Source organism: Thunnus thynnus, chromosome 3, assembly GCF_963924715.1.
Source record: "Thunnus thynnus chromosome 3, fThuThy2.1, whole genome shotgun sequence".
NCBI lineage: Eukaryota > Metazoa > Chordata > Actinopteri > Scombriformes > Scombridae > Thunnus > Thunnus thynnus.
In genome coordinates, this window is record NC_089519.1 from 5,231,750 (window position 1) to 5,254,907 (window position 23,158).

The window sequence follows — 23,158 nt, forward strand, 5'->3', positions numbered from 1 at the left end:
AACCACTGAAATCCATGCAGAGCCGCAGAGATGAGACCTGAGTGGATCCAGCATGGCTAAGACCCAGCGCTATAGTCCTCGTCCACCGCCAGTCCTGCTACAACAGTGAAATGTGAAGTAGCTTTTTTGCACTCAACCCCAGGGGTGGTTTAAAAGTGGTGTTTGAGTGTCATTTGCCCTCACAAGGGAGAGAACAGGTCAGCATATGACTGCTGTAATGACTGTGCTGCTCTCTTACTCAATGGGAGACGGTCATAAAAACGTGAAGGCTAGTTGGCCAGTTTTGGAAACTTTAGGCCTTAACTTATGTCTATGGATTTCCCACAAAACCAGATTACAGACACTGATTTCCTCTAGGCTTTAAAAGGTTGATGCGGTACGACTGTGCGGTCCATGGTGAGCCACCATTAAGGTTTTCTGGAACATTCTGCACTGAAAACAGGAAAGAAATGAGCTTTTAGCTTTATTATGTCTTTATCCCAGACAGCTTGAAACGTATGTAGGGAGTTAGACTTCTTATGGTCAAATAAATCTCTCTCTCCATCTAACCACAGACAAAATAATAGGCATGTCAAGTCTCCTTTTGAGACTTTGTTTTTGGTCTGAAAGTAAGTCACAACGCATGTAACTGCAAAACCCAAACAGTACATCTGTGAAAGTGAGTTGTAGTCGATAAGACTCGTATCTCCATCTGTTGCATGAAAGCAATATGTTGCATCATGTAACCAGGGATGAAAAGGGAGGAGGGAAAAAGTTAAGGGGGAGTTGAGGAAGAGGAGGGAGGGCGCAAGGGAGAAGGAATAGGCTGACAATAGAGGGAGGAGGTAGAAGTATGAGGGTACAGATTCAGTGGACACAAGCCAGCGAAGAGAGGAGACGGTGATGAAGAGGATGACTGGGGAGTTGAAGAGCAAGGAGTGCAGTCAGAGATAAATGAGCTGCAAAATGTTTCGTATGATCAGAGTGCTGCTTGAGCCCGGCAGGTTCAGACCATCATCTCTCCTCTAGGTGATGGAGGGTCTGGAAGAAGCTGAGCTCTGCTACCCTCATCTCCTGAACTCGTCCTGCAGGGGCACGATGCCTCCTAGAACCAAGGCCGTCATCCTCTACGCGCTGCTCTCCTTCATCGCTGTGCTCACTGTGACTCTTAACCTGCTGGTTATCATCTCCATCTCCCACTTCAGACAGCTTCACAGCCCCACCAACCTGATCCTCCTCTCCCTCGCCATCTCTGACTTCCTTGTTGGGCTGCTGGTGATGCCCATTGACACTATGCGTTTCATAGAGACTTGCTGGTTGCTCGGTGACCACATGTGTGCTGCGTCTTACGTTATCGGCTTCACTCTCACCTCAGCTTCGGTGGGAAACATGGTGCTCATATGCATCGATCGTTATGTTGCTATTTGTCATCCTCTGCAGTACCCCAACAAAATCACTCACAGCAGAGTTCAGGTGTCTGTGTGTCTGTGCTGGGCCTGTTCACTTTTCTATAATGGGCTGATTTTAACAGACCATTTTAGGGAGCCAGACAGGCATAACTCCTGCTATGGGGAGTGTTTGGTTGTGATTAGCCACGTCTCCGGAGCCGTCGACCTTGTGTTCACTTTTCTCGGCCCCTGCGCTGTCATCCTAGTTCTGTACATGAGAGTGTTTGTTGTGGCGGTGTCTCAGGCTCGTGTCATGCAGTCTCATATTTCAGCCGTCCCCAACGGCACCGTAAAAGTCACAGCAACGAAATCAGAGAAGAAAGCAGCCAGGACTCTGGGTATTGTGATTCTTGTGTTTCTGCTGTGTGTCTGTCCTTTTTACTATCCTTCACTTGCAGGACAGGACATGTCAAACGGTGCCCCATCTTGGGCTTTTGTGTCCTGGCTGTTGTTTTTTAATTCTTGTTTGAACCCACTGATATATGCTTTTTTCTACCCGTGGTTTAGAAAAGCTATCAAGTTCATTGTCACCCTGAAGATATTTGAGCAAGACTCTTCTCATGCAAATATACTTTAATGTCACTAAACACACACATTGTAGAATTTACATGACCGATATTACCTAAAAAAAAATCACCCTCAACAAAATTTAACTGCTGTTGGTCATATGTTTTACATTTTTGTCCCAGTTTCTCTCTAATCAGCATCTTAGTCTGTCAGAAATTAGGACTCAGCATACATGTACCATAGAACTGAAATATCAAAGTCATTTATGAAGTAATAATGCCAAACATTTAATAATTTCGGCTTCTTAAATGTGAGAACTTGCTGCTTTTCTTAGTTTTACATTATACAGTAAACTGAATGTCTTTGGATTTTGGACTATTTTTTATTGTCAAACAAAAAAAAGGGATTTGAAGCTTTGGAAATTGTAATGGGCATTTTATAGTACAAAGTATTGATGATTAAAAGAGAAGATAGTCATCAGATTTTGTAATAATGAAAACAGTTTTACTAAACAAGTTGACCCTTCCCATACAGTCTTTTCTTTAAAAACATTCAACACAGTATGTTGTTTACCTGTAATTCTGAACCTAGATGGACTTGAACAGACCAGCTGACACTGACGGGTTCAGGACAGGTGAAATTTTCTACTGAGTGGTTTTGGCTCTGTTTATGCTAACGTTTGCTAAATGTCATGAGCAGATAATTCACTTCTGATTTTAGCAAATGTGACTCAAACTGTTACTTTCGGAGTAGTTCAGTTTTAGAGAAAAAGCTCACATTTTATACCATGATTCTACTGAACAGAGGTGCCTTTTCACATTAGCTCAAAATTTAGCAAATGTTTAGGGGAGATATGTTGTAAAATGTTTAACAGCAGACTTTATGATATCTTATGTCTCCCCTAGTTTGGTTAAACTATTAACGTCCTTGTGATAATGAGGTTTGACTTCTGTCTTTTTAAATGTCTTTATCATCAGATCAAGAACTAGATCCTTGATCTGATGATAAAGACATTGTCAGTGCGACACATTCTCATTTATTTTTGTAGAGAAAATGATGAAAACGATGATTGAAATTTATATTACTGTAGCAGGTTTATTACAAACTTTTGTTAAAATGATACTTAACAATTTCAACAAATAAAAAACACATTTGGTACTGAAGTCCTCATCTTCTGGAGTGAGATTTGGGCCGTCTGACTTCTGTAATGAACAGATCAAATAATATGTGAATTATACATAAGATAATATTTAGAATGGCAGAAAATGTTCTTTCATGCATTTATCTTACATAAATCAGACAATTCCAGCGGTATATCAATATATTGAAAAATTAAACATGCATCGTTTTCCTTGCAAAGTAAAATCTCTTTGGGATGGAGCTGGAAGGTTGTTTTTCATCAAGCATGCAGGAAAAAGATGGACTTTTAAAGTGCATCTGTGTAATTCCTGTAGGTGTAATATGTGCATGTATAAATAAATAATAAATACCAGGGATTTCATGTGGCCAAAAGTCATCACAAGCTGGACACCGTGGCTCTGATCTTCCTTTGAAGTATCTGGCCACACATGGGTTGTGTATTTTTATGCCACATGTAGGATTCTCACATATTTGGCACTAAAAAAAAAAACAAGATATCAATCAGATCAGACTAATACTGTGAGCAAACTCATTTGGAATAAATGTCTTTTACACACATTAGCTGGACTAAAGCAAAACTCACAGTCACCTTATACAAGAGCAATGCAAATTTAACAGCTGCAGCTTAAATATCCCAGATAGTACTATTTAAAGAGTAAATTATTGGTCATTCATATTCATGTACTCAAGGACAAGTCTGTGTAGCCTTCTTTACGCTATAATCATAATTACTTTTACTCCTCATGTGCTTATCTCCAGATGGCTTCAAACAATAAAATTATTTAATTTATTTAATTCATTTCATTAAAACATCTGGTTTCAGACTCCTATAGTCACAACCAAAAACACAGATATCTATAATGTCACTGCCTTTCAAATACAAAAAATTGTATGAGATAGTGTCTTTAAGAAAAAATAGTTCTCACCAGTAAGGAATGGCTTGTCTACTTTATAGTAGTGATTGAAGGAAATGAGTAGTAGGCCCTGTTTACACCTGGCATTAACATGCGTCTCGGGTGATCTGATCACAAGTGGACGGTGCTAAGTACAAGTGTGAACACACCCGAGACGCATTGAGGACTTATTGAGATCCGATCGCTCAGACCATATTCGGAGGTGGTCTGAGCCACATTTGGCCACATTCTTTTCGCAGTATGAACATGTCCTGGGCCACATTGATGGACCACCTACTCAACATCTCGACGTCCTCTAGTTCCCAGCACACTAGGCACAGGAATTGAATTGCAGCCTCCCAGTCTGGGTACCCTCCGTCCAAAGTTGTGTTCAACTTGTTTGATTATATGATAAACAAATGCATTATTTTGTTTTTCTGTTTTTCGTGTGAATTAAAAAAGCTGAAATCTTCCCCTAACCCGTTTTCCTCTTCAAATCGGCGATTGGATTAGAAATTAAACCAAAACCAGAAAATAACTTGCTGCGCTGCTCAACATAATGAGCTCAGGATTTCTCAGGAGGACGACTGCTTTACTCCAGTTTCACTGTATGAACCTGGACTGTGTGTGTCACAGCTGATATATTGGATGTGTAGAACACAGAACATTAATCACCATTAGATCCTCACTGATCCTGTCTACGTGTCGGGAGATTTAAATAATCAATAAAGTTATGCTGCTGTTCCTCGTGCATAAATGTGCACAGTGTCTCTCAATGGGGAGACACAGCTGTGGGGAGACTGCTGCATATAACTCTATATTTGTTAAATATATATATATATATATTAATAATATTACATATGTTAATGCCAGGTGTGAACAGGGCCTTAGAAAGTGTATAAATGACAGAACTTTACCCCATTCAGGTATTTGAGGGGAACAAGGGGGACGTTAAAAAGTTGATAATCAACAGAGGAACGTTTACCTGGAAAGCAATGTAATGACAGATGTGGCAGACTTTGACCTGGTCTTGATACATTGTGCGGATGTATGGTTCCATCTCAATGATACCTCTGGTGGACAAGGTGTATTCACCCCGTTTCTGTATGAATCAACAGAAATCAATTACAAACCATATAAATCAACACAGTGGGAGCCAGATGTGGTCGGGTAACACAGTTAAGGGACAGGAAATATATCATTTGATGAAGAGATGTATGAACGTCATGTAAACTGTTTCTGAGAAATGAATCTAGACTTTGTAGCAATTGTAGTATGATTAATTGTGTTGATTAATTTCTCATATTGCTTCTTGGTTCCAACAGCACATTTTGGATTTATGAATGTGACTTTTTTATTTTTGTTATAAATATTTTGCAGCTTTCACCAGATTGAATCACAAAAAATTTTTCTGCTTCAGTGACCTAAATTTCTAGTGGTGATCAGTAGTTAAATCTATTAATACAGTGCCCTTGAACTGAATATATTATATTATATATTATATCTTATAGCTTTCTGTCTGCACAGAGTGCCTGCAGTTAGCAGAAACTGGAGCAGAGAGCACATCACCAAAAATGTGAAATCCTGGTGGAGATGCTGTATTTTACCTCGCTGAGCCACTTGTCATGCACCAGTCGGTTCAAGAGGTGCTCTGTCTCGCTCTTCTTCAGCTTTTTGGACGTCAGGGTGTCAGCGCTATTCAGAATGTCAGTGGAGGAGGCCTTGCCAGTTTCAGAGCTCACGATCAGGTCCACCTGAATCAGACCAGCTGACGTAAGTCATGACACAATTTCTACTAAGAAATACAGGTTTTAAAGCAGCTAATTTAACTCACCGTTTTCCTGAACAGCTCCAGCTCATTATCTGCATAATCTGACGACATTCTGGTGACATCAGTCTCAGCCATGTTGACCTGGACAGGAAATTGTAATTAATAATGCCTCCTGGTGGCTCAGCATACCTTTAATGCAGACAACCTTCCTCCTATATTATGGATTCATAAATCAGCTCATTACTTTGAAATTGAATTTGATGCACTCCCACTTCCCTTCTGACAGAGACAGGCTTTATTTGTTGTGAAATAATTGTGCCTCAGTCACTTAGTAGGACATAAACTTGATCACACAGGCCGAGCACTGCAATAAACATCACTAACCAAAGCGTAGTGCTGGTGACCGTTGTCTTCAGACATTCCTTTTCTAATCTGCATGAACATGGGCTGCAGCTTTGAGTTGATGGTATCAATGAAGTCATCCAGTCTGTCAGGAGCATGCTGTGCTGCAAGAGGAAGACACAGATTGTTAGTCTAAGGAATTGGCCAAATCCTTTGCATATGATTTTTATTCTTCTGTTCATCCTTCATTATGATGACCACAATTTCTACGTTCTTTACCATTTAATGAACCAATTGTAAGGTCAATTATCAGGCTATAAAACATGAAATATTGAGTTATTCTGGATTAATGATTTCAGTAACTGTCTATATGAACAAGATCTAAAATGACTCACTGTTGTGTGTTTCACAACAACGCTGATAGAGTGTCCTTGCCCCTTGTTCATCAACGATGCCATTGACCATCATGGTTTGTAAGAATCTTCGATGGCTATCATCCATCTGTCGTGACATGGCTGCAGACTGACCTAAACACACAGAACAAACTTCAACAACTATATGGAGAAATGGTTCTTTAAGTAAAGCAATGTTAAATGAGACAGATGAATACCACACTCTGTAAGAGTGGTGCTGGCCTGCAATCTCTGCTGTCACAGCTATCAAAGTGTTTGACCTTAAAATACTATGTACTACTATTGAAAACTCCGGTCAGCTTCTGGAAGCTCTCACCCATCTGAATGGCTGGCTAATGAAGCCCTCATTACTAGATTGAACCACGCTGCAGGATGTACAGTAAGAGACGGAGAGATGGAGTTTAAGTTCAGAACTTTATAATCAGGCTTCTTCACCACATACAGAACATCTCACACACACACACACACACACACACACACATACACACACATACACACACACACACACACACACACACACACACACACACACACACACAGACTAGTAATTTCCAAAGTGCAATAATGTGGCTCTGGAATGAAAATAATAAACACTGTTGAATATGCATATATCATATACACATATATAAATGCATACATATACCTATGAATATGCACATAATTACAGATCCACCCGTATATGCATATTTAAGTTAAGGCACAGTTATGATAATATAATAATAATTTAATGCAAAAGAGAGAACGTAAAAAAATAGGATATCTCAATCGCCCTACTATCAAATATCAACTGCGCATGCGTGGATGAGTCGCGGCAGAAAAGTTTTGAAACTTCCACACAGTATCAATAAACAGTGTGACATGCTTCAGAAACATCTCGGGAATGAACGAGGCAGTGCTAGTAAACAAACACTTCACTTAATATAACATATGTGCAGCAATTACCAGCCCCGTTTACACACAACGTTAACTATCAACGTAGTATGATACGATTAACATTACAGGTTTCTACAGAGCTAACATCAACAGTTAGCTAGCAACAACAGCAGATCCTGTATTTTACACAACATACGATATATCACTTTACGCACAAATGACAAGAATTGAACACTCACAGTTTTATACACACACAAGACGTTGGGATATTTCCAGCATCCGAAAGAATAACGTGTCCGTCATCGGTAAGTTTCCGTCTCTGTTTCCTTATTATCAGGATGCTTCTATTGTGAATCGTCTTTGCGACCGTTTAGATGAAACCCATGGCCACACCCACTTCCGTATGACGAAAGCCTCGACGGAAGCCTCGACGGCTGCGTTCCCATGGATACCGCGTACACGCGGGTCCCGCGAAATATGACAGCTCCAGCAAAGAACTTACATTGAAAAGGGTGAAAGCTAATTGGTCGTCAACATCAGCACACTGCAGCGGAGGTACGCCTCCGCCATTTTGGACTGAAGGCCACTACAATAAAATCGAAGACCTTAATGACGCCAATAAAACTACAAACCATGATGGTCACCAGCATTGTTGATGAACAAGGAGCAAGGACATGTTGTGCAATGTTGTGAAACACACAACAGTGAGTCAGTTTAGATCCTGTACATATAGACAGTTACTGACATCATTAATCCAGAATAACTCCAGCACCCCAGTATCAGGACACTGGATTCATAACAGGTCAAGGCCTATGTCTCATCCCTGATGAGATCCCTGAATCAAAAGAGTAGCACAGCCCCTTTAGCTTTTAGCAATGTTTTTTTTGTGATAATTTTCACCTTCTGAATTTCAACAAAATGTTTTTATGTTTTTAAATTTCTTGATTCTGGGAATATTTTCAGTTTTAGAGCCTGATAATTGACCTTATGATCGATTCATTAAATGGTAAAGAAGGTAGAAATTGTCTTCATCATAAGGAGGACTTAAAAACAGGAGGTGAAAACAGAAGAATAAAAATCACATGCAAAAGATTCGTCCAATTCCTTAGATTAACAATCTGTGTTAGAATTTAGACCAAGAAAGTCCATCCCTGAGATACTCAAAAGAAAAGCCAGTTATTTAAGAGACTTAGAGAACTAATGAGGGTAGGATATAGTATTATTTTATGTGGTGATATCAATACTGTAACTGAAGAGAAAGACCGTGTCAGCAGTTCTGTGTTTAAACTGAGTTCAGAGGGTAAAATTTTATAAGAAATCTGTGAAGAAGCAAATTTACCTGATGTTTATGGAGCCATTAAACCCTTCAGGACTGATTTTACTAGGTTCAATTCTAAAACGAAAACACACATTGATAGACTATATGTATTGTCAAATTTTAAGGTATCTAATTATGGTACAATTTTATAAGATTTCTCAGATCATCTCTGAAAACGTCTTTGTTATCTGGAGCTTCAGTTAACAGAGGATTCTGGAAACTTAACACACAGAGTTTACAAAGAATTAATAACAGAATTAAAACAGGAAATTAATCAAATAACCCAAATAAATATACTAACTAATCTGATATTAAATTATGGGAAATGCTAAAATATAAGATAAAGAATTTCTTCAAACTAAAAAGTATGACACATTAATAAATCAGTTTTTAAAGACTGTCCCTTCATACAGCTCAAACTTTACTTCACTTTTTGGTGAAATAAGAAAGGACGAGGTGTTTCAGGCCATCAAACAGTTAAATGTTGGGAATAGCACACTGAGTTTGATCAGTTTTATATTGATGAAGTCTTAAACCTGCTCACGTCTATGTATAATGAAGGTTTGCACTGAGGCTGTATGGGAGACTCCTTTTATCAAGGTGTTTTGTGTTTATTGGTGATGATTCTGATATAGATAATTACAGACATCTGACAATTATGAATACTGACTATAAAATATTTTCTAACATAATTATGAACAGACTAAATCATATTTTAGATGAAATTATAGATAAACAACAAATATGCAATCAAAGGATGGGTAATGTGGGACAATCTTTGTGTTTTAAGAGAAATGATACACAAATCTAAGGAAGCAGAAGATTTTTACATTAATGGTCTTGATTTAAAACAAGCATTTGATTATATTTCCAGAGATAATCTCTGGTCAACAATGAAAGCATATATCTTTCCTGATGGTTTTATTCAAATGATCAGATGTCTGTATGCTAAATCAAGTGTTTGTGTAAATGTAAATGACAGACGAGTGGCGCAGGGCTGTCCCCTGAGAGCTGCTCTATACATTCTAGCAAAAAGTCCTTTAATCAAAAGCATCAACTCAGATGGCTGGATTACTATGAAATTACTATCACTATTAAAAATCAAGCTGAGATGGATATTTTAAACAGTCTCTTACATCTGTATGAACAAGCTTCTGGAGCAGATCTAAATCATGCCAAAATGGAGGAGTTTGGATTGGAGGAGAGATTGACAGACAAAATATTAACATTCAAATCAAACAAGAAAGTCTTAGAATCTGTAACTGAGACTGTGGTGAAAGAAACTGGAAGAAAAATTGTGTGAAATTAAAGATGATGTGCAGAAATGAGAAAACAAAGATACTAATTACAATCAAGAATAAATATAGTCAAAACCTTCATCCTGTCCAAACTCTTCTTTCTGGCTAACATTCCTTCCTCCAGCCAACAAAATGATAACTAAAAGAAATAAACAATGTGTCAACTTAATTTAGGGAACAACCAGAACTAGAACTATTATATAAAAACAAAATGTTTCTGCTCCCTCCATGTAGAGAAGGAAGAGCCAGACATTGTCCCAAGTATAAACTAATATATGGAGATTGTATTACACAGCACTAACATTTACAAATCGGAATGGTCTATGTGGTGGAAATTACCTGTAAGCACTCAAGAATAAAACACACAAAGCATTTGACGAGTTTGAAGAAATGATGTAATTAAGAAATATAATGTACATTACATTTCAGAGAGAGATTTACTTAGTTATGGAGGTCAGGAAAGATTAACTACTCTCTCCCCGGACTCAAAATTCAGTCACTTCTTATAGTTTACAGCAAGGCACATGTCTTACAATGATTGGCTGTCTGAAATGATATGATGCCCTCCTCCCATAATCAGAATTATGGTACATATTGCAAATACATCATTATATAAGATCATTATATAAGACACCTTATTTCACCAATGTGTTTTTCACAGTGAACCTATCAGAGAACAGCATATACCACTAAGTTAAGTTTTTCACACCTGTCCTGGTCCCAGAGGACTCTTATCTACTTAAACCAAGTCCAACACACATGTGCAGTTCATGCAGTCTGACAGGGGTCATGACATGTAGTCTTAACAGCAAAATCAGAACAAGACATAAATGAAAAATCCATAATACTTAATACTACCTCAAGTAAAATGATTGATGAATGTGAGTTAATTAACTATAAAAGCTTAACTGATAACACAGGCACTGAGGTGATTATAAAATATAAATATCTCAGAGAGCATTAGGGATGTTCGGTGGTTTATCTCTGTTAACAGACTTCCTATCAAAGCTGTTGTTTAATGGAGTTGTTATAGAACAACAAAAGAATGTCCCACGATTTATTGTAATGATGATGATGATGATGATGAAGAAGATGAGACACAGCAACACCTCCTGATGGACTGTTACAGAGCTCAGGAGGTCTGGTCTATACTACAAGGCCTTGGACGGGTTTTTAATCTGAACTATGACTCTGTCATGTGTGGTCTGTGGGAAGAAAAGATGCCTTCCAAACAAAAAGAACTGTTCCAACTGGTCATCAGTATAGTGTGCGTTAAACTGTGGAAAACCAGTTGTGCCAAGGCCATCAAGCAGACTGTGATCGACAGCAACATGGTCATTAAACACATGCTTGCGGACCTCAGAAGGAGGAGAACTTTGGATAGGGCTAAAAACCTTCCTTGGCACGTGCTGGATCTTTAATCTGAGGATCCAACATGCATTCAATGAGGCATTTCCAGACTGACCTGAACAGACACTGAACTCTCTGCACTTTATTCACTCAGCATTTTATCTGCTCATTGCATTTGTGATTTGTGTCTTATGTATGGCGTCTTGCTACGAGGTTGCAGATTACAACCAACTGAATACACCTCCCCCTCTCCCTCCCCTTCCAAGCCTGAAGAAGCAATATTTTATTTAAACTTATTCTGCAGGCTACAGCTGTTTTTATTGCTCCTTTACATCCGTTCTGTTCTTTCAGTAATTAACGGGTTTAAATTGTCTATTTGTTTCTTATTCTGTGACAGCCAGACGCTGCTATAGATCTATAATCAAATAATAAAACGTTGGAGCAGATATCAGGTGTTTTCCTTCCAGTTATCACTATGTAGAAATTATGAAGTAACAGTCAAGTGTTAATTAATTGTACATTAACTTTTGATTTAAACTTTATAGTTTAAAATGTTACTTAATAATCTGTGATATATGACCTCTTCATATTTGACAGTTGAGGTGATGTGCGTCATGAGTAGTTGAGTCTCTTCATAATGATGCTGCAGTAAAGGACATCCTGCTGGATAAATTAAATTCCTCCGTCCTCGCATCTCTCTCACATCATTGCTGGGAGCCGCTGAGACGCTACTAGCGCATTGCTGCCCTCTACTGTTTGTTTCTGATGTTCTTTTTGACAATTATTTCTATTTTATTATTTAGTCCAATACTGTGCAGATATTCCAGCAGTTTCTTTATTTTAGTCCAGTTGAGTAAAGTGCGCAGAAGCTGCTACCAGGTCTCTGAACAGTTTCCTACTTTTAAGTGAGCATTTGTTGCACTGGATGAGGATGTTTCTTACTGTGTCTGAGTCTCCACACTCACATTCATCATCCAGGTGCTTCCCAGTCAGAGGCAGTCCACTTCTACGACCACAATCCCTAAACGTCAACCTGGTTCTGACAACTGGATCTTTTCTTTTGCAGGCAAACTTGCTTTTTCCACAGTTTTCTGTATTGTAAAGTAAGACCTCCCCTTCTTTTCTTTTCCCATGTATTCTGCCTCATTTCTTTGACTGACTTGTTTAGATTTTAGTTTGTTTCCAAAGTTTGTTTTGGCCTTTCTCGCTCTTCCCTGAATTTAAACAAATTACACTCAAATGTCCCCATGAGACATGTTGCTGAGTATTACTGGTACAGGAGTGTTTTCTGGGGTGAGATGTGAAACTTCAGCTTTAAAGGGGATAAAGATGTGCAGTAGTGTTATATTCAGTGTAAGTAATGGTAGTCTCCTGTTTGTTATGAGATTAACGATGGTGTAACTTTAAGGTCAGTGTGCTAACAGTGATTGTCAAACAGCACATAAAACAACCAATATTTATTCTAAATGCTTTATTACTCTAACAAATTAAATAAGAACATATAATACAAGATGTCTGAGTCTTTGATTACAATATAGCCTATTATTAACATTATTTAAATACAGTATCCAATGTCATCAAGTTTTACTGCAGCATTTAACTACTATTCCTCAACTTTATCCCATATCTTCTGAGGCGCTTAAAATTAAGATGGTGTCAGATAATAGTCGGGTTAATATAATAGTGCTCATCAGGGCAAAGTGGAGATCAGTGTGTCTACATGCACATAAATAACTTGAATGTAAAACACTACAGATAGTGTGAATAAACCGTTAACATGGTTTACAGTACTCTGATTTCTCTGATAACCTGAGTTTGACTGGTCAATGGCGGAAATGTGTGGTGACCTGCAGGGAACATTTTACCAGTGTCCCACAAAATAAAAGAAAAATAAAAGGCCTTTCATTGGTGTTTGTTTTCTGTATTAATACATTGATCTGAAATCATTAACTATGTCAGCTTGGAGAGAGTATATAAATGGTTACAGTGATATCAGAGTACTGCATGTAAGTGTTCAAATTATTCATGTTCAGGCAAACACACTGATATTCAGACTGTGTCCATTACATTGCTTAAATCCCACTCACCAACTTGATAAAGTATAAACCACATTCTGCAGACAGTATGCAGAATTTTAAACAGCCAAAATTAGAAGTCTCCTGACAATACTGCCCTGTCCTTGTTTTTTGTTAAATCCCAAATTTGTTTTTTTTAAATTCCAAATGAATTCCTTAGATAGATCATTTTGACTTATTGATAAGACACTGCCATTACTAAGACTTGTCTTGTTCAAGACTTGTAAATGTCTAGAACAACCTTTCCAATGTAAACAGGAGATTTAAGAAGCAGTGCATAAGTTGTTCTTCTGCCTGGGGCCTTTCTGGGATAACAAAACAAGGATTAGACAATGATCTCAGAGACGGGAAGTACAGACACCGACGTTAGCATTTTAACAATCATCCTATAGTGACATTTACTTGCTCACTGCATGGAAAATGTAAGATTGGGAATACTGTCCTACGCGTTTTGTACTTTCTTCCCATGTGTTCACATTACCTACCACTCTGATCAAGTGCACTCAACGTGAAATGAATCCTTGAAAGAAAAGAAACTCTTTGTCAGCACTGTCGAGTCAAAACTGGACAAACAGCATGTGCAATAGAAATTATCCACAATGTGATCAATCCTCAGTAATGTGGCTGGAACAGCTAAGTGTGTGTCACTCCCACATCTGGTCTCCTGCCGTGACTCAAAAGCTTTGTCCATCTTGTTCACACACACGATCCAACTTAAAACAGCTTTTTAGCCCAGATCTGAGCACAATGGGCTTCTTTTTTTCAGCCCACCGTGACCATCACTGTCTTCCCATTTCTCCAAAGTGCCCATTGTTGATTCAGTGTGCTTTTTGTCCATTCCACTGTCTTCAACCTTTTAGTTGGCAGCAGTCGGCTGAGAAAACACCCCAAACCTGAGGACCAAAAACATGGCGTGAAGAAAAGAAGAATGAAAAGACGATTATGACAAGATGGTTTTCCTTGTTAACTCTTCCCTCCGTAAAGAGACCGTTACAGTCTTGTGTTTTTTGTTCAGTAATTACTCTTATACCATTTTTCCATTACGTGGTACTGGCTCGACTCAACTCAACTCGACTCACTTTACTTTTTTGGATTTCTTTTTCCATTACAGATGGTACCCCCTCAATGTAGAGCGGGGTTTGCAGGGATGCTTGTCGCTGATTGGTCAAACACACACAGAGCAGCTGCTGTGTGTCTGTGCCGCTTCACTCTTAAAAACAAGGAAGTACTCTCGTATCAATTTCGGACCAGTTTAGGAGAAGGGAAAGACATTTCTCTTTGTTTGTTGACATTAAAAGTTAAACTTTGTAGTCGGCTTCCTGTCTCGTTTTAAAAAAGACGAGAGAAAAAGAGAGAGAGAGACAGCACAGCAGTGGTCAAGCGAGGAGAGGTAGTGATACGAGAGAGAGAGAGCACAGTGGTGGTCGAGCGAGGACAGAGAGTTGCAGTAGAGAGAAGCAGTATGAGAGAAATTACTGACCAATCAGTGGTCTGCAGTGTTTTCGCATCACATTTTCGCATCAGCTTGCATGGAACCTCGACAGAAGTGATACCAAAAACAGGAGGTACCAGGTCCTAACCACAACTGTAGCCAGATGGAAAACCAAAAAAGCGAGTTGAGTCGAGTCAAGTTTGGCCAGTACCATGTAGAGAAAAAGGGGATTTAAAACTGTTTGTGTGGTTGTACCTTGTGTTCTAGTGGCTGGTGGGAAACTGTTCATGTCTATTGATGGACTGTTGCAACTTCTCCTCTTTGGCCCTTCGGCTGTGGCAAAGCTGTGGAATAACACGACAACAGTTCATCTTTCTTCTCATCATGTACTTCTGATAACATTCAGACTCGATAAAGACACTATATCAAGATTATCTTCACATAAATAATCACTTCTGGCCTCTCACCGTTCTCTTCTCCATGAAGCTGGTCAGGAATTCGTCTATGTCGGTGCGTCCCTCCAGGAAGTTTTCAGCTGTCACCTCTGACTCCTCCTCAGCCTGATGTGCTGCCACCTTCAACCGAGCCTGCAGAGTGCTTAGACTGCAGCTCTAGTGGAGGATAGAAGACACAGAAGTGTGAGTGAGAGAAAAAGAGTCTCTGTTCAATTTCATGTTCAAACATGTTCAGATTGGTTTCTTTTAATGTTTGCCTCCAGTTACAGTTTGCTTCATTTGGCAGGGTATTGTAAAACAATGAAATCAGGCTGTCTCCATTATTTTCTGGATCTTCAGGCTTCTAAATAATAAATCTTTGGGTTATGGACTGTTGACTGGGACAAAACAAGACATCTTAGGTTGCATCTTGGGCTTTGAGGATCACTGATGACACTTTTCAGCATTTTCTGACATTATTAAGACCAAATGACTAATCAATTAATCAAGAAAATAATTGACCATAATCATTAGTTGCAGCTCTATTTACAACTCTGAACGCAGCCTTATGGTGTCTTCAGACAGAAAGCGAAGGGAATTTTCACCTTGCATTATTTGTGCGAATTTGACCACTGAACCGTTTGTGTTTTGTTTTGTTTGTGTACCAACTGTACAGATGTTAGCTGTAAGCTGGCTAGCAACAAACATCTGTGTGTGCCTTTGTGTTTGTGTTCAGCTCTGACTGATCTCCCAACTCAGGAGAAACTCTCTCTCTCTCACTCATCTCTGTTTGGTAATGAAAAGTCGAAACGTTTTCAAGTTGAGTGGACGTCTCAGTTCACACAATCATGCCACCACTAAGATTCACTTTGCGTTTTTGTCTGAACACAGTAAGTCTTCCTCCTGTTTCAACCGCAGTGTGGCTCCTTAGGAATAAAAGCATAATCAACAACAGGAAAAGATCCTCAAAACTCGAGGGTGTATGTGTAGCAGGAGAGCAAAATATTGACATCTGGTTGCTGGTTAAGTTGGGACTGATTCAGCTATTTCTTCAATCGTTATGTTAGACACTGAGCATTAAATCATGTTTAAGTGACAGGGACTAAAACCGTTCTTGTTCTTGGCTTCTATAATTCAATAAATTACTCACTCCATTTCATTTCCGTGTAGCCTCTTACCTCACTGAGCTCATGTTGTCTTTGCATCTTCGTCTCAAAGGCTGACTTCATCTGAGTCAGCTGCTCGTACTGTCGACGGACAAAAACACAGATCATGAGCTGCTACAGAATGGCATGAATTGGTTAGTTGTGTGTGCGTGTGTCGAGAGAAAGATAGAGAGAGTGCAAGAGATGGGAAGTCATAACTGACCTTGTAAAGCATTTCTTGTCTTTTTCCTTCCAGCTGCGGCTCCATCTGGAGGTTTTTCTCTGTGAATCACAGAAAAAGATATTCAGGTCTTTGTAAATCTCAACTCATTCATGAATCAAAGCCTGCAGTCCAGGGACGGGAGAGGAACTTACTAGCCATATCCACTATGTTGGTGACCAGCTCTTCTTTATCATTGGTGACCTGTTTGAGTTGTGGCAAACTCACAAAGAACTCCAGTAAGACGTCCTCGTTTTCAGACATATCTGACAACTGGGTCAGACTGGTGTGAAGTGCAGCAGAGGGCGGACACACAGATAGAAATAAAGCAGTGGGTAAGAGAACAAGACAGTAAAGACATTGATCATAGGTACAAAAGACTGTTTCCCTTATCCCAAACATTCATTATAACCCTTAAACAATGTCTCATTACGTTTTAAGTTAACAATATGTTGGAATACTTTACTTTAAGTCACAGAGTTCAGGGAAAGACTCAGGAATCTCAGGCATCTTGTACATGTGTCCATTCAGTCCAGCCTGAAAAGAGACAGATAAAGTAAGCCGTATTCGTCAAGTAAACACTCTGAACGTGACTGATCAGCTGCTAGAAAAGATATCTAAACTAATCGCTGCTTTTTTTTTGAAGCACTGGAGCTTTAAATTAAATGCATGACAAGCTATTTACAAAGCAAAACAGATATATATTTTATTTCACTTATTAAAAACTTAAAGCTCACATCATGGTCCTCTGTGTGTTTATGCACAGAACGGATGTTACCGTTACACTTGTGTGTGTTATCCATCATCAGCATACCTGTGAGTCTCCAGTAGGTACAGGCAACGGTAGGTCAGTAATGAGTCCATATGGGACCGGAGCTCGAGGAGGCCCGTGGACACTATCGACCCCTGGGTGAGACATGGGAGCCGGAGCTTGAGAAGGAGCCGGGGGCGGTGTCTGACTTGGGCCCACATGGCGAGGACCGTAGTGGAAAGCCTGAGTGGGGTAAGGAGCCATGCCTGATGGCTTGTACATACTGCTGTGGTAAAAAAAGGAGAGGAAATAAGATTATAACACTAAAGCACAACAAACATATAAAATATGATTTTAAAAGAAAAATAAAACATTGAAAGAAAATGTTTTTTCTAAAGATGGGTGTTTGTTTTATTATTATTTTATTCTGATCTTGTTTTAATAGTTTTATTCACCATTATTATTTTATTCTCCATCTTCATTGTAGGTAAGTTAAGACACAGCTAAACATAACTACTCAGTGAGTATTGGAGAAATCATACATAAGTATTACCCCAAATTTCAACACTAGCAAGCTGAGGTGGACAAAACACAGAAGAGTAAAGTGATTAAAATGATCAGCTTCATTTCACATCCTTATAATAAACCCAAATTGGCCCCGATACCTATACGAGTCAAGTCAAGTTTATTTATACAGCACATTTCAGATTGGAGCTTTGTACTATCTCACAGGATTTTCTACATTAAAGCGATGGGAAATGGGATCTATAATGACACGACTGTCAAGCCTGTATACAGCGCATGAAAAGAGAGCAGACTCACTATGGAAAGCCAGAGGCACCAGTAGACATCAAGGCAGGAGGGCTTTTCCAGAACTCGTCCAGCAGACTCTGAATGACCTTACCCAGATCTGAGTGCATCCCAAACTGCAACATACACAACAAGAAAAACAATGAAAGTAAGAATAACATTGCTGATAAAACTACAGCATGAACTAACAAAAGAACTTCAATAAAAGAAGTGGATTGTCTTTATGGAGAGCAAAGAAGCAGGAAAAAGAATAAAACAAGTTGGTGTTGCTACAGTTGACAAACTACATTTACAAGCACAAAGAAAACAGGCTTTTGAGAGAAATTTGGACAATGACTTGATTATTGTAAATCCATGTTTGGATACAGCTGGTCACAAATTAGACTTCTCTCGCATCTGTTATGAACTAAGGCTGTAATATTTGATTATTTACATGTACACTAATATCTTTGTTTGTGCATGATAACAACATATCTTTGTTTCAGACCCTAGATAAGCCCTTACCTTTATACAAACAAATGCTTAACAAACAAAGATGATCAGAAACCCTCATAATGGTGGAATTGTGAATACAGGGAGATGAATAAACAAACCATTTTTCTCCCTACTCAAAAGGTCAGAGTATCTCGCCTGATGACACAGTGAGAGAGGCTCTGCACTGAGAGAGTTTTTCTTTGTTATTTGCATGTGTCTGAATCTTGCAAATAACGTACCATTCAGCTGTGGAAACCACCTTACTCTGACTTACGCAGTTCAGTTTCGTTTTGAATCAGACGGGAGATTTAATTACTGTGGTTTCAGTTATGAGGAATCATGTTTCTTTTCATCCTATCATGCCGCTGCAGCAGCGATACTTGCCCTGTGCTGTGTTTTACTTATTGTGTTTCTCTTAATCTTTTACATTGAGTAAAGAAACCATGTTCAGTAAATTATGTTATTGTCAACAACGGTGTACACACTCAGCCAGTAGGATGATGTCACTGAATGTCAGCAAAGATATCTCTGCCCATCTCTAACACATGTTGTATAACTATAATACTGACTATTTTACAACATAAGAATAAAAACTCCTTTGCCATGAACACAACAAATGAATTTGGTGATGGTGGTTTTCTTCAATGTTTAAGGCTGCAGGCACAGGTTGTGAACATTAACAAGGCTTGCCACTAAAAACTGTGGCATTTCTGCCTTCTCAGCCAACAAAAGGGGATTATACATATTTTGCTCGTAGGTATTACCTCTCAATTTGCAAAACTGAAGGGTTAATGTAATAATATTCGTAAGGGAATAGAAAGGATTTGTATTCAATAAGTGGATATGAATTTGATAAAATGCCATCGAACCCATCCCCATTTGGGAATCGCAAGCTTAATCAAATAACGGACCGAGCAGCTTCTTACATTACTGATGAGGGGGCTTGTGATCATGGTGCCATTATTGCTGTCGACTAAATGGTGACCAACAGGAGGGTAGACACTGACCACCGGCTTCTCCTGAGGAAACTGAGGAGGCAGCAGACTAGAAGAAAGACACATTTTGACAGCTTTAGCTTAAAGGAATCCCTGTAACAGAATATACAACAGGATACAATATAAGTGATAAGCAGTATATTCATATTGTGATGTGATAAAAGTGCAAGCCTTAGCACTACTGGATAGAATGTGATATAAGGTGCTTGATTTGACCAACAGCTCTTGTGAGCATAACCATTCTTACTAGTTCATGCTGTGGCTACTGAAGCTAAAAGAGACATATTGTTTTGGTTCCTAACTGGACATTCAGCCTGTGAGAAAATAAGCATTTAAATCTAGTTTCTAGTGTAACATACAGCAGCAGAATCGTGTTTTTGTTGCACTAAATGTGCTTTTATGTGTCGTGTGTGGCAATGATGTGTTCAGACTGTCATTGGCTTCTCATTCAGGCTGGTATCACAATTGTAGTGCGTCACCACTACTGTAATTTGATTATTTCTGCTGTCTGTAATTTGTGATTTGATAATACACACACTTCAATCATCATGATCTTATTATCTTATTACTTGCGATTAATACACATCTACATGTTTGTTTGGAAGAAGAAAAAAAGCAAACTTTAAACCACCTACAGTAAGCAGTTCAACCTTATGTGAAATTATCATTCCATGTTTTTGTAATTTAAACTATACAAGTATATTACATATAAATCAGTGGCTGAGCTACAGACTGATTGTGAAGCCAGTCCACTGCTTGCTTTTGATACTGTGACACTGTGATTGTATGTGCAAATACGAACTCACATGTTAACACTAATGGTGGAGTTGTTGACTGTGAATGGTATCCTGTACTCAACATCCTTCTGGATCTCTGCAAGGCTGTTGAGACACAAAAACACATGAATGTCATGATCTGTAATCTTGCATCTGTAGTCATGCTCAGCACATTTAGAAAATGTATTGTATATCTAAATGTTTATGAAAATTCTCTTAGCTTGGAGGGAGACATACAGGTATAAAGAGGTGATGTATTTGATGTCTGTTCTGAACCACCAACTCTACTTCTTAACAAAACAACAAAACCAAAGTGTGACTGAAAATTTATTCTAACTTTTAAGGGTTAAGGGGTTTATGCAGCATATGTCGTGTCATGAAACAGAACACAACTTTTCAGGCATGAGGAAAGGCAAGTAATTTATGGTAGATTGGCAGTTAAAGGCTGAGGAACAGGTGTCAGCAATGATTTCATTGACTGCAGTGTATACTGTACGGTCTGTAAGTTTAATTGCTGTTCTTTCCTCACAGATGTATTACAATTTACAAAAGCATGTACTTATATGAAGCTGTGTCAATATTATGGCACAATAAAGAAATGAGCCTATGAGTGTATGTAAGTGCTTCAGTACTTATATCTGAACTTGTAAGGAAACATGAGTAGAAGAAATATGACTACTAAGAAAACATGTGCTGTCAATGTTACACCATGTGACATTCACATAGTATTATGCAATACCTGTAATGCTATACTCTTCACTACAAAGATATTGATCCCAAAAACAATAGCAGATTTTTAACCAATCTGTACCTTACACAATATGCCTAATAAATAATTTACTCCTACAAATCTCTGATACCTCCTGTTCAGAGGTGCAACTATAGACATGATATGATATTTTTGCTTTCCTGTCAAGATGCCCTGACATTTCACCTACTCCTGTACACATGGTTCGGATTCTTTTCCCATCCACTTATTCATCAACATCATTGCCATGAGCAGCATTCACCACACCACGTAAGGCCTCTGAAAGAAACCAGCTGCATTTCCGTAAGAAAACGCACATAACTTCCAGTGTTTAATCAGAATTCGTTGTCAACACTCAGACAGCAAACTTTACATCTGGAGGGAGACGGCTGTGGATGACTACATCTGGCTGCCAAGAAATGAACTAAGATAACCGTCTGTTTATGCAGGCCGTTAATGACTAACTGACTAGAAAGAACAAATTGACACTGAGACAGAGCTCCTTAGTAAACAAAGGCTAATACTTTAATCTCCATATCTAATTAGCTGGCTCCTTCTAAAACTACATGCACGACAAGTTGGCGTGACAAACACTGGAATGATCACAGGACAAGGCCTGTCAGCTACAACTTGTGTCATCAACCCTAAAAATAGAAACCGTAACTGTCACTGGCTGACTTGATTAGCTAGCTAGCAAACACAGCTCACCAGCAAATCACATCTAGTTAGCTACGAGGCAATGTTAGCAAACATTAGCCGCTCAACGTCAACATTGGCTCTTCTCTAAGCACAATGTTCAGCAGGTTCATGTGCAAGCCTGTCACTCGTAGGTTTTCTTCATGTTTACGTCATAATCGGGGAAAATGTGAACAACGAGACTGTAAGCTACTTCTTAGACTGTCTGTTAACGGTTAGCTGGGTGGCTAGCTAGGCTAGGTAAACATGTTGTTTATGTTAGAGGAGTTAACATGTTCCTAAAAATTGACGTCAACAAAGTGACCAAAAACCGGTTGTGAGCCGTTGCGGAACATGAAAAACAATGTGGACCAGCTCATAAGTAGCACCGGGGTATGGTGTTCGGTAACCAGGTTGCCGTTCACTCTACCTGGGGTGAGCCGCTTTCAGTGACTCGATCTGCCGCTGTCTTTGTTGCTGTAGGCTGTTGAGAGGAGGGAGAGGTCCGGAGCCTTTGGAAAGGGGGAAAAGCCAGTTCATCCTCTCCTGGCGAAACAACAGACTGAACTTGGTGACAGAATCTAAAGGCCGACTTCAGACGAAAACGAAACGGAAGAGAAAGTGTGAATGACCAGCACAAGGAGTGCAGCTTTGTGGAGCTAACGGCTGTTAGCTGGTTTACTGACGACTCGGTTTGTTGTTCACACGCGGTTTACTTTGTAGTTACGTTACAAAGTCGGAGGGCATGTCCTTATGTGTCCAATAAAATGTCGATTCTGCTCTATCTCCACGAGTTTGTATGAAATTGTACCGCTGACATTAATATTGCTGAAGCGAGAGATAATTATGGCTAAAGGAAGACAACAACCTTGCGAATAAGCAGTAGGAGCTTGATCAACTTATTTGCGTATTACGTCACATATCAAGTATACGTAGTACGCAACTTCCTGTTTCGTTTTTTTCTAGTTAAAAAATTCTTTAGGGCTGCACTACAACGTGATTTAGCGGTATTGTATTGTATATATGTATTAGATTCGTTTAAAACCACATTATTTTATTTATTCTTTATGCACATTTAGAGCAGAAACGATTAGCCGTCATCTATAGTCGTTTGTCAGAAAAATAATAATAAACTAATAAAGAAAATACCCTGAATACATCCATGTTTTCTCACAAAAACTTTAATACTTGTATTCTTATCTACAAAATCCTAGATTGTACGATAAAAGTTATGTGCCTTACACTGCAGTTGAAGAGATTCAACATGTAGTTTAGCACATTAATGGCACTG

At 38.9% G+C, this 23,158-nt stretch overlaps 3 protein-coding genes across 4 annotated transcripts; 1 reads left to right on the top strand and 2 right to left on the bottom strand.

The window, feature by feature from the left end:
* The first annotated feature begins 522 nt into the window (after window positions 1–522).
* On the top strand, window positions 523–2,311 carry LOC137175996 (trace amine-associated receptor 13c-like). The gene has a single exon (XM_067581987.1). The coding sequence runs from the start codon at window positions 1,012–1,014 to the stop codon at window positions 2,002–2,004; it is 993 nt and encodes a 330-aa protein (XP_067438088.1). The 5' UTR covers window positions 523–1,011; the 3' UTR covers window positions 2,005–2,311.
* Window positions 2,312–3,003: 692 nt separating this feature from the next.
* On the bottom strand, window positions 3,004–7,763 carry nsmce1 (NSE1 homolog, SMC5-SMC6 complex component). Its single transcript, XM_067582001.1, has 8 exons — window positions 7,606–7,763; window positions 6,476–6,607; window positions 6,123–6,244; window positions 5,802–5,879; window positions 5,575–5,721; window positions 4,953–5,069; window positions 3,425–3,551; window positions 3,004–3,136 (listed from the first exon to the last, which is right to left on the bottom strand). The coding sequence occupies exons 2-8, from the start codon at window positions 6,591–6,593 to the stop codon at window positions 3,102–3,104; spliced, it is 744 nt and encodes a 247-aa protein (XP_067438102.1). The 5' UTR covers window positions 6,594–6,607; window positions 7,606–7,763; the 3' UTR covers window positions 3,004–3,101.
* A 2,924-nt stretch (window positions 7,764–10,687) lies between these two features.
* vps37a (VPS37A subunit of ESCRT-I) lies at window positions 10,688–22,791 on the bottom strand. Of its 2 annotated transcripts, none has more exons than XM_067582105.1 (12): window positions 22,298–22,791; window positions 20,475–20,549; window positions 19,600–19,717; window positions 18,212–18,315; window positions 17,453–17,672; window positions 17,105–17,175; window positions 16,794–16,921; window positions 16,642–16,700; window positions 16,452–16,520; window positions 15,307–15,450; window positions 15,095–15,183; window positions 10,688–14,300 (listed from the first exon to the last, which is right to left on the bottom strand). In XM_067582105.1, exons 1-11 carry the CDS (start codon window positions 22,405–22,407, stop codon window positions 15,103–15,105), a joined length of 1,179 nt encoding a protein of 392 aa, XP_067438206.1. In that variant the 5' UTR covers window positions 22,408–22,791; the 3' UTR covers window positions 10,688–14,300; window positions 15,095–15,102. The 2 variants fall into 2 exon arrangements, with proteins under 2 accessions (XP_067438206.1, XP_067438199.1); XM_067582098.1 differs by having other exon boundaries at window positions 17,453–17,675; window positions 22,298–22,787.
* Window positions 22,792–23,158: the final 367 nt, after the last annotated feature.

Excerpts from the sequence above, each read along its gene's own strand:
- LOC137175996 (XM_067581987.1), top strand. The coding sequence starts at position 1,012 with ATGGAGGGTCTGGAAGAAGCTGAGCTCTGCTACCCTCATCTCCTGAAC.
- nsmce1 (XM_067582001.1), bottom strand. The coding sequence starts at position 6,593 with ATGTCACGACAGATGGATGATAGCCATCGAAGATTCTTACAAACCATG. Across the intron at positions 6,245-6,475 it reads TTGTTGTGAAACACACAACA|CACAGCATGCTCCTGACAGA; the intron begins GTGAGTCATTTT and ends TTCCTCTTGCAG. Across the intron at positions 5,070-5,574 it reads ATGACAAGTGGCTCAGCGAG|AAACGGGGTGAATACACCTT; the intron begins GTAAAATACAGC and ends TGATTCATACAG.
- vps37a (XM_067582098.1), bottom strand. The coding sequence starts at position 22,407 with ATGAACTGGCTTTTCCCCCTTTCCAAAGGCTCCGGACCTCTCCCTCCT. Across the intron at positions 18,316-19,599 it reads CAAGCCCCCTCATCAGTAAT|TTTGGGATGCACTCAGATCT; the intron begins GTAAGAAGCTGC and ends TGTATGTTGCAG. Across the intron at positions 17,176-17,452 it reads TACCTACTGGAGACTCACAG|GCTGGACTGAATGGACACAT; the intron begins GTATGCTGATGA and ends GTCTCTTTTCAG.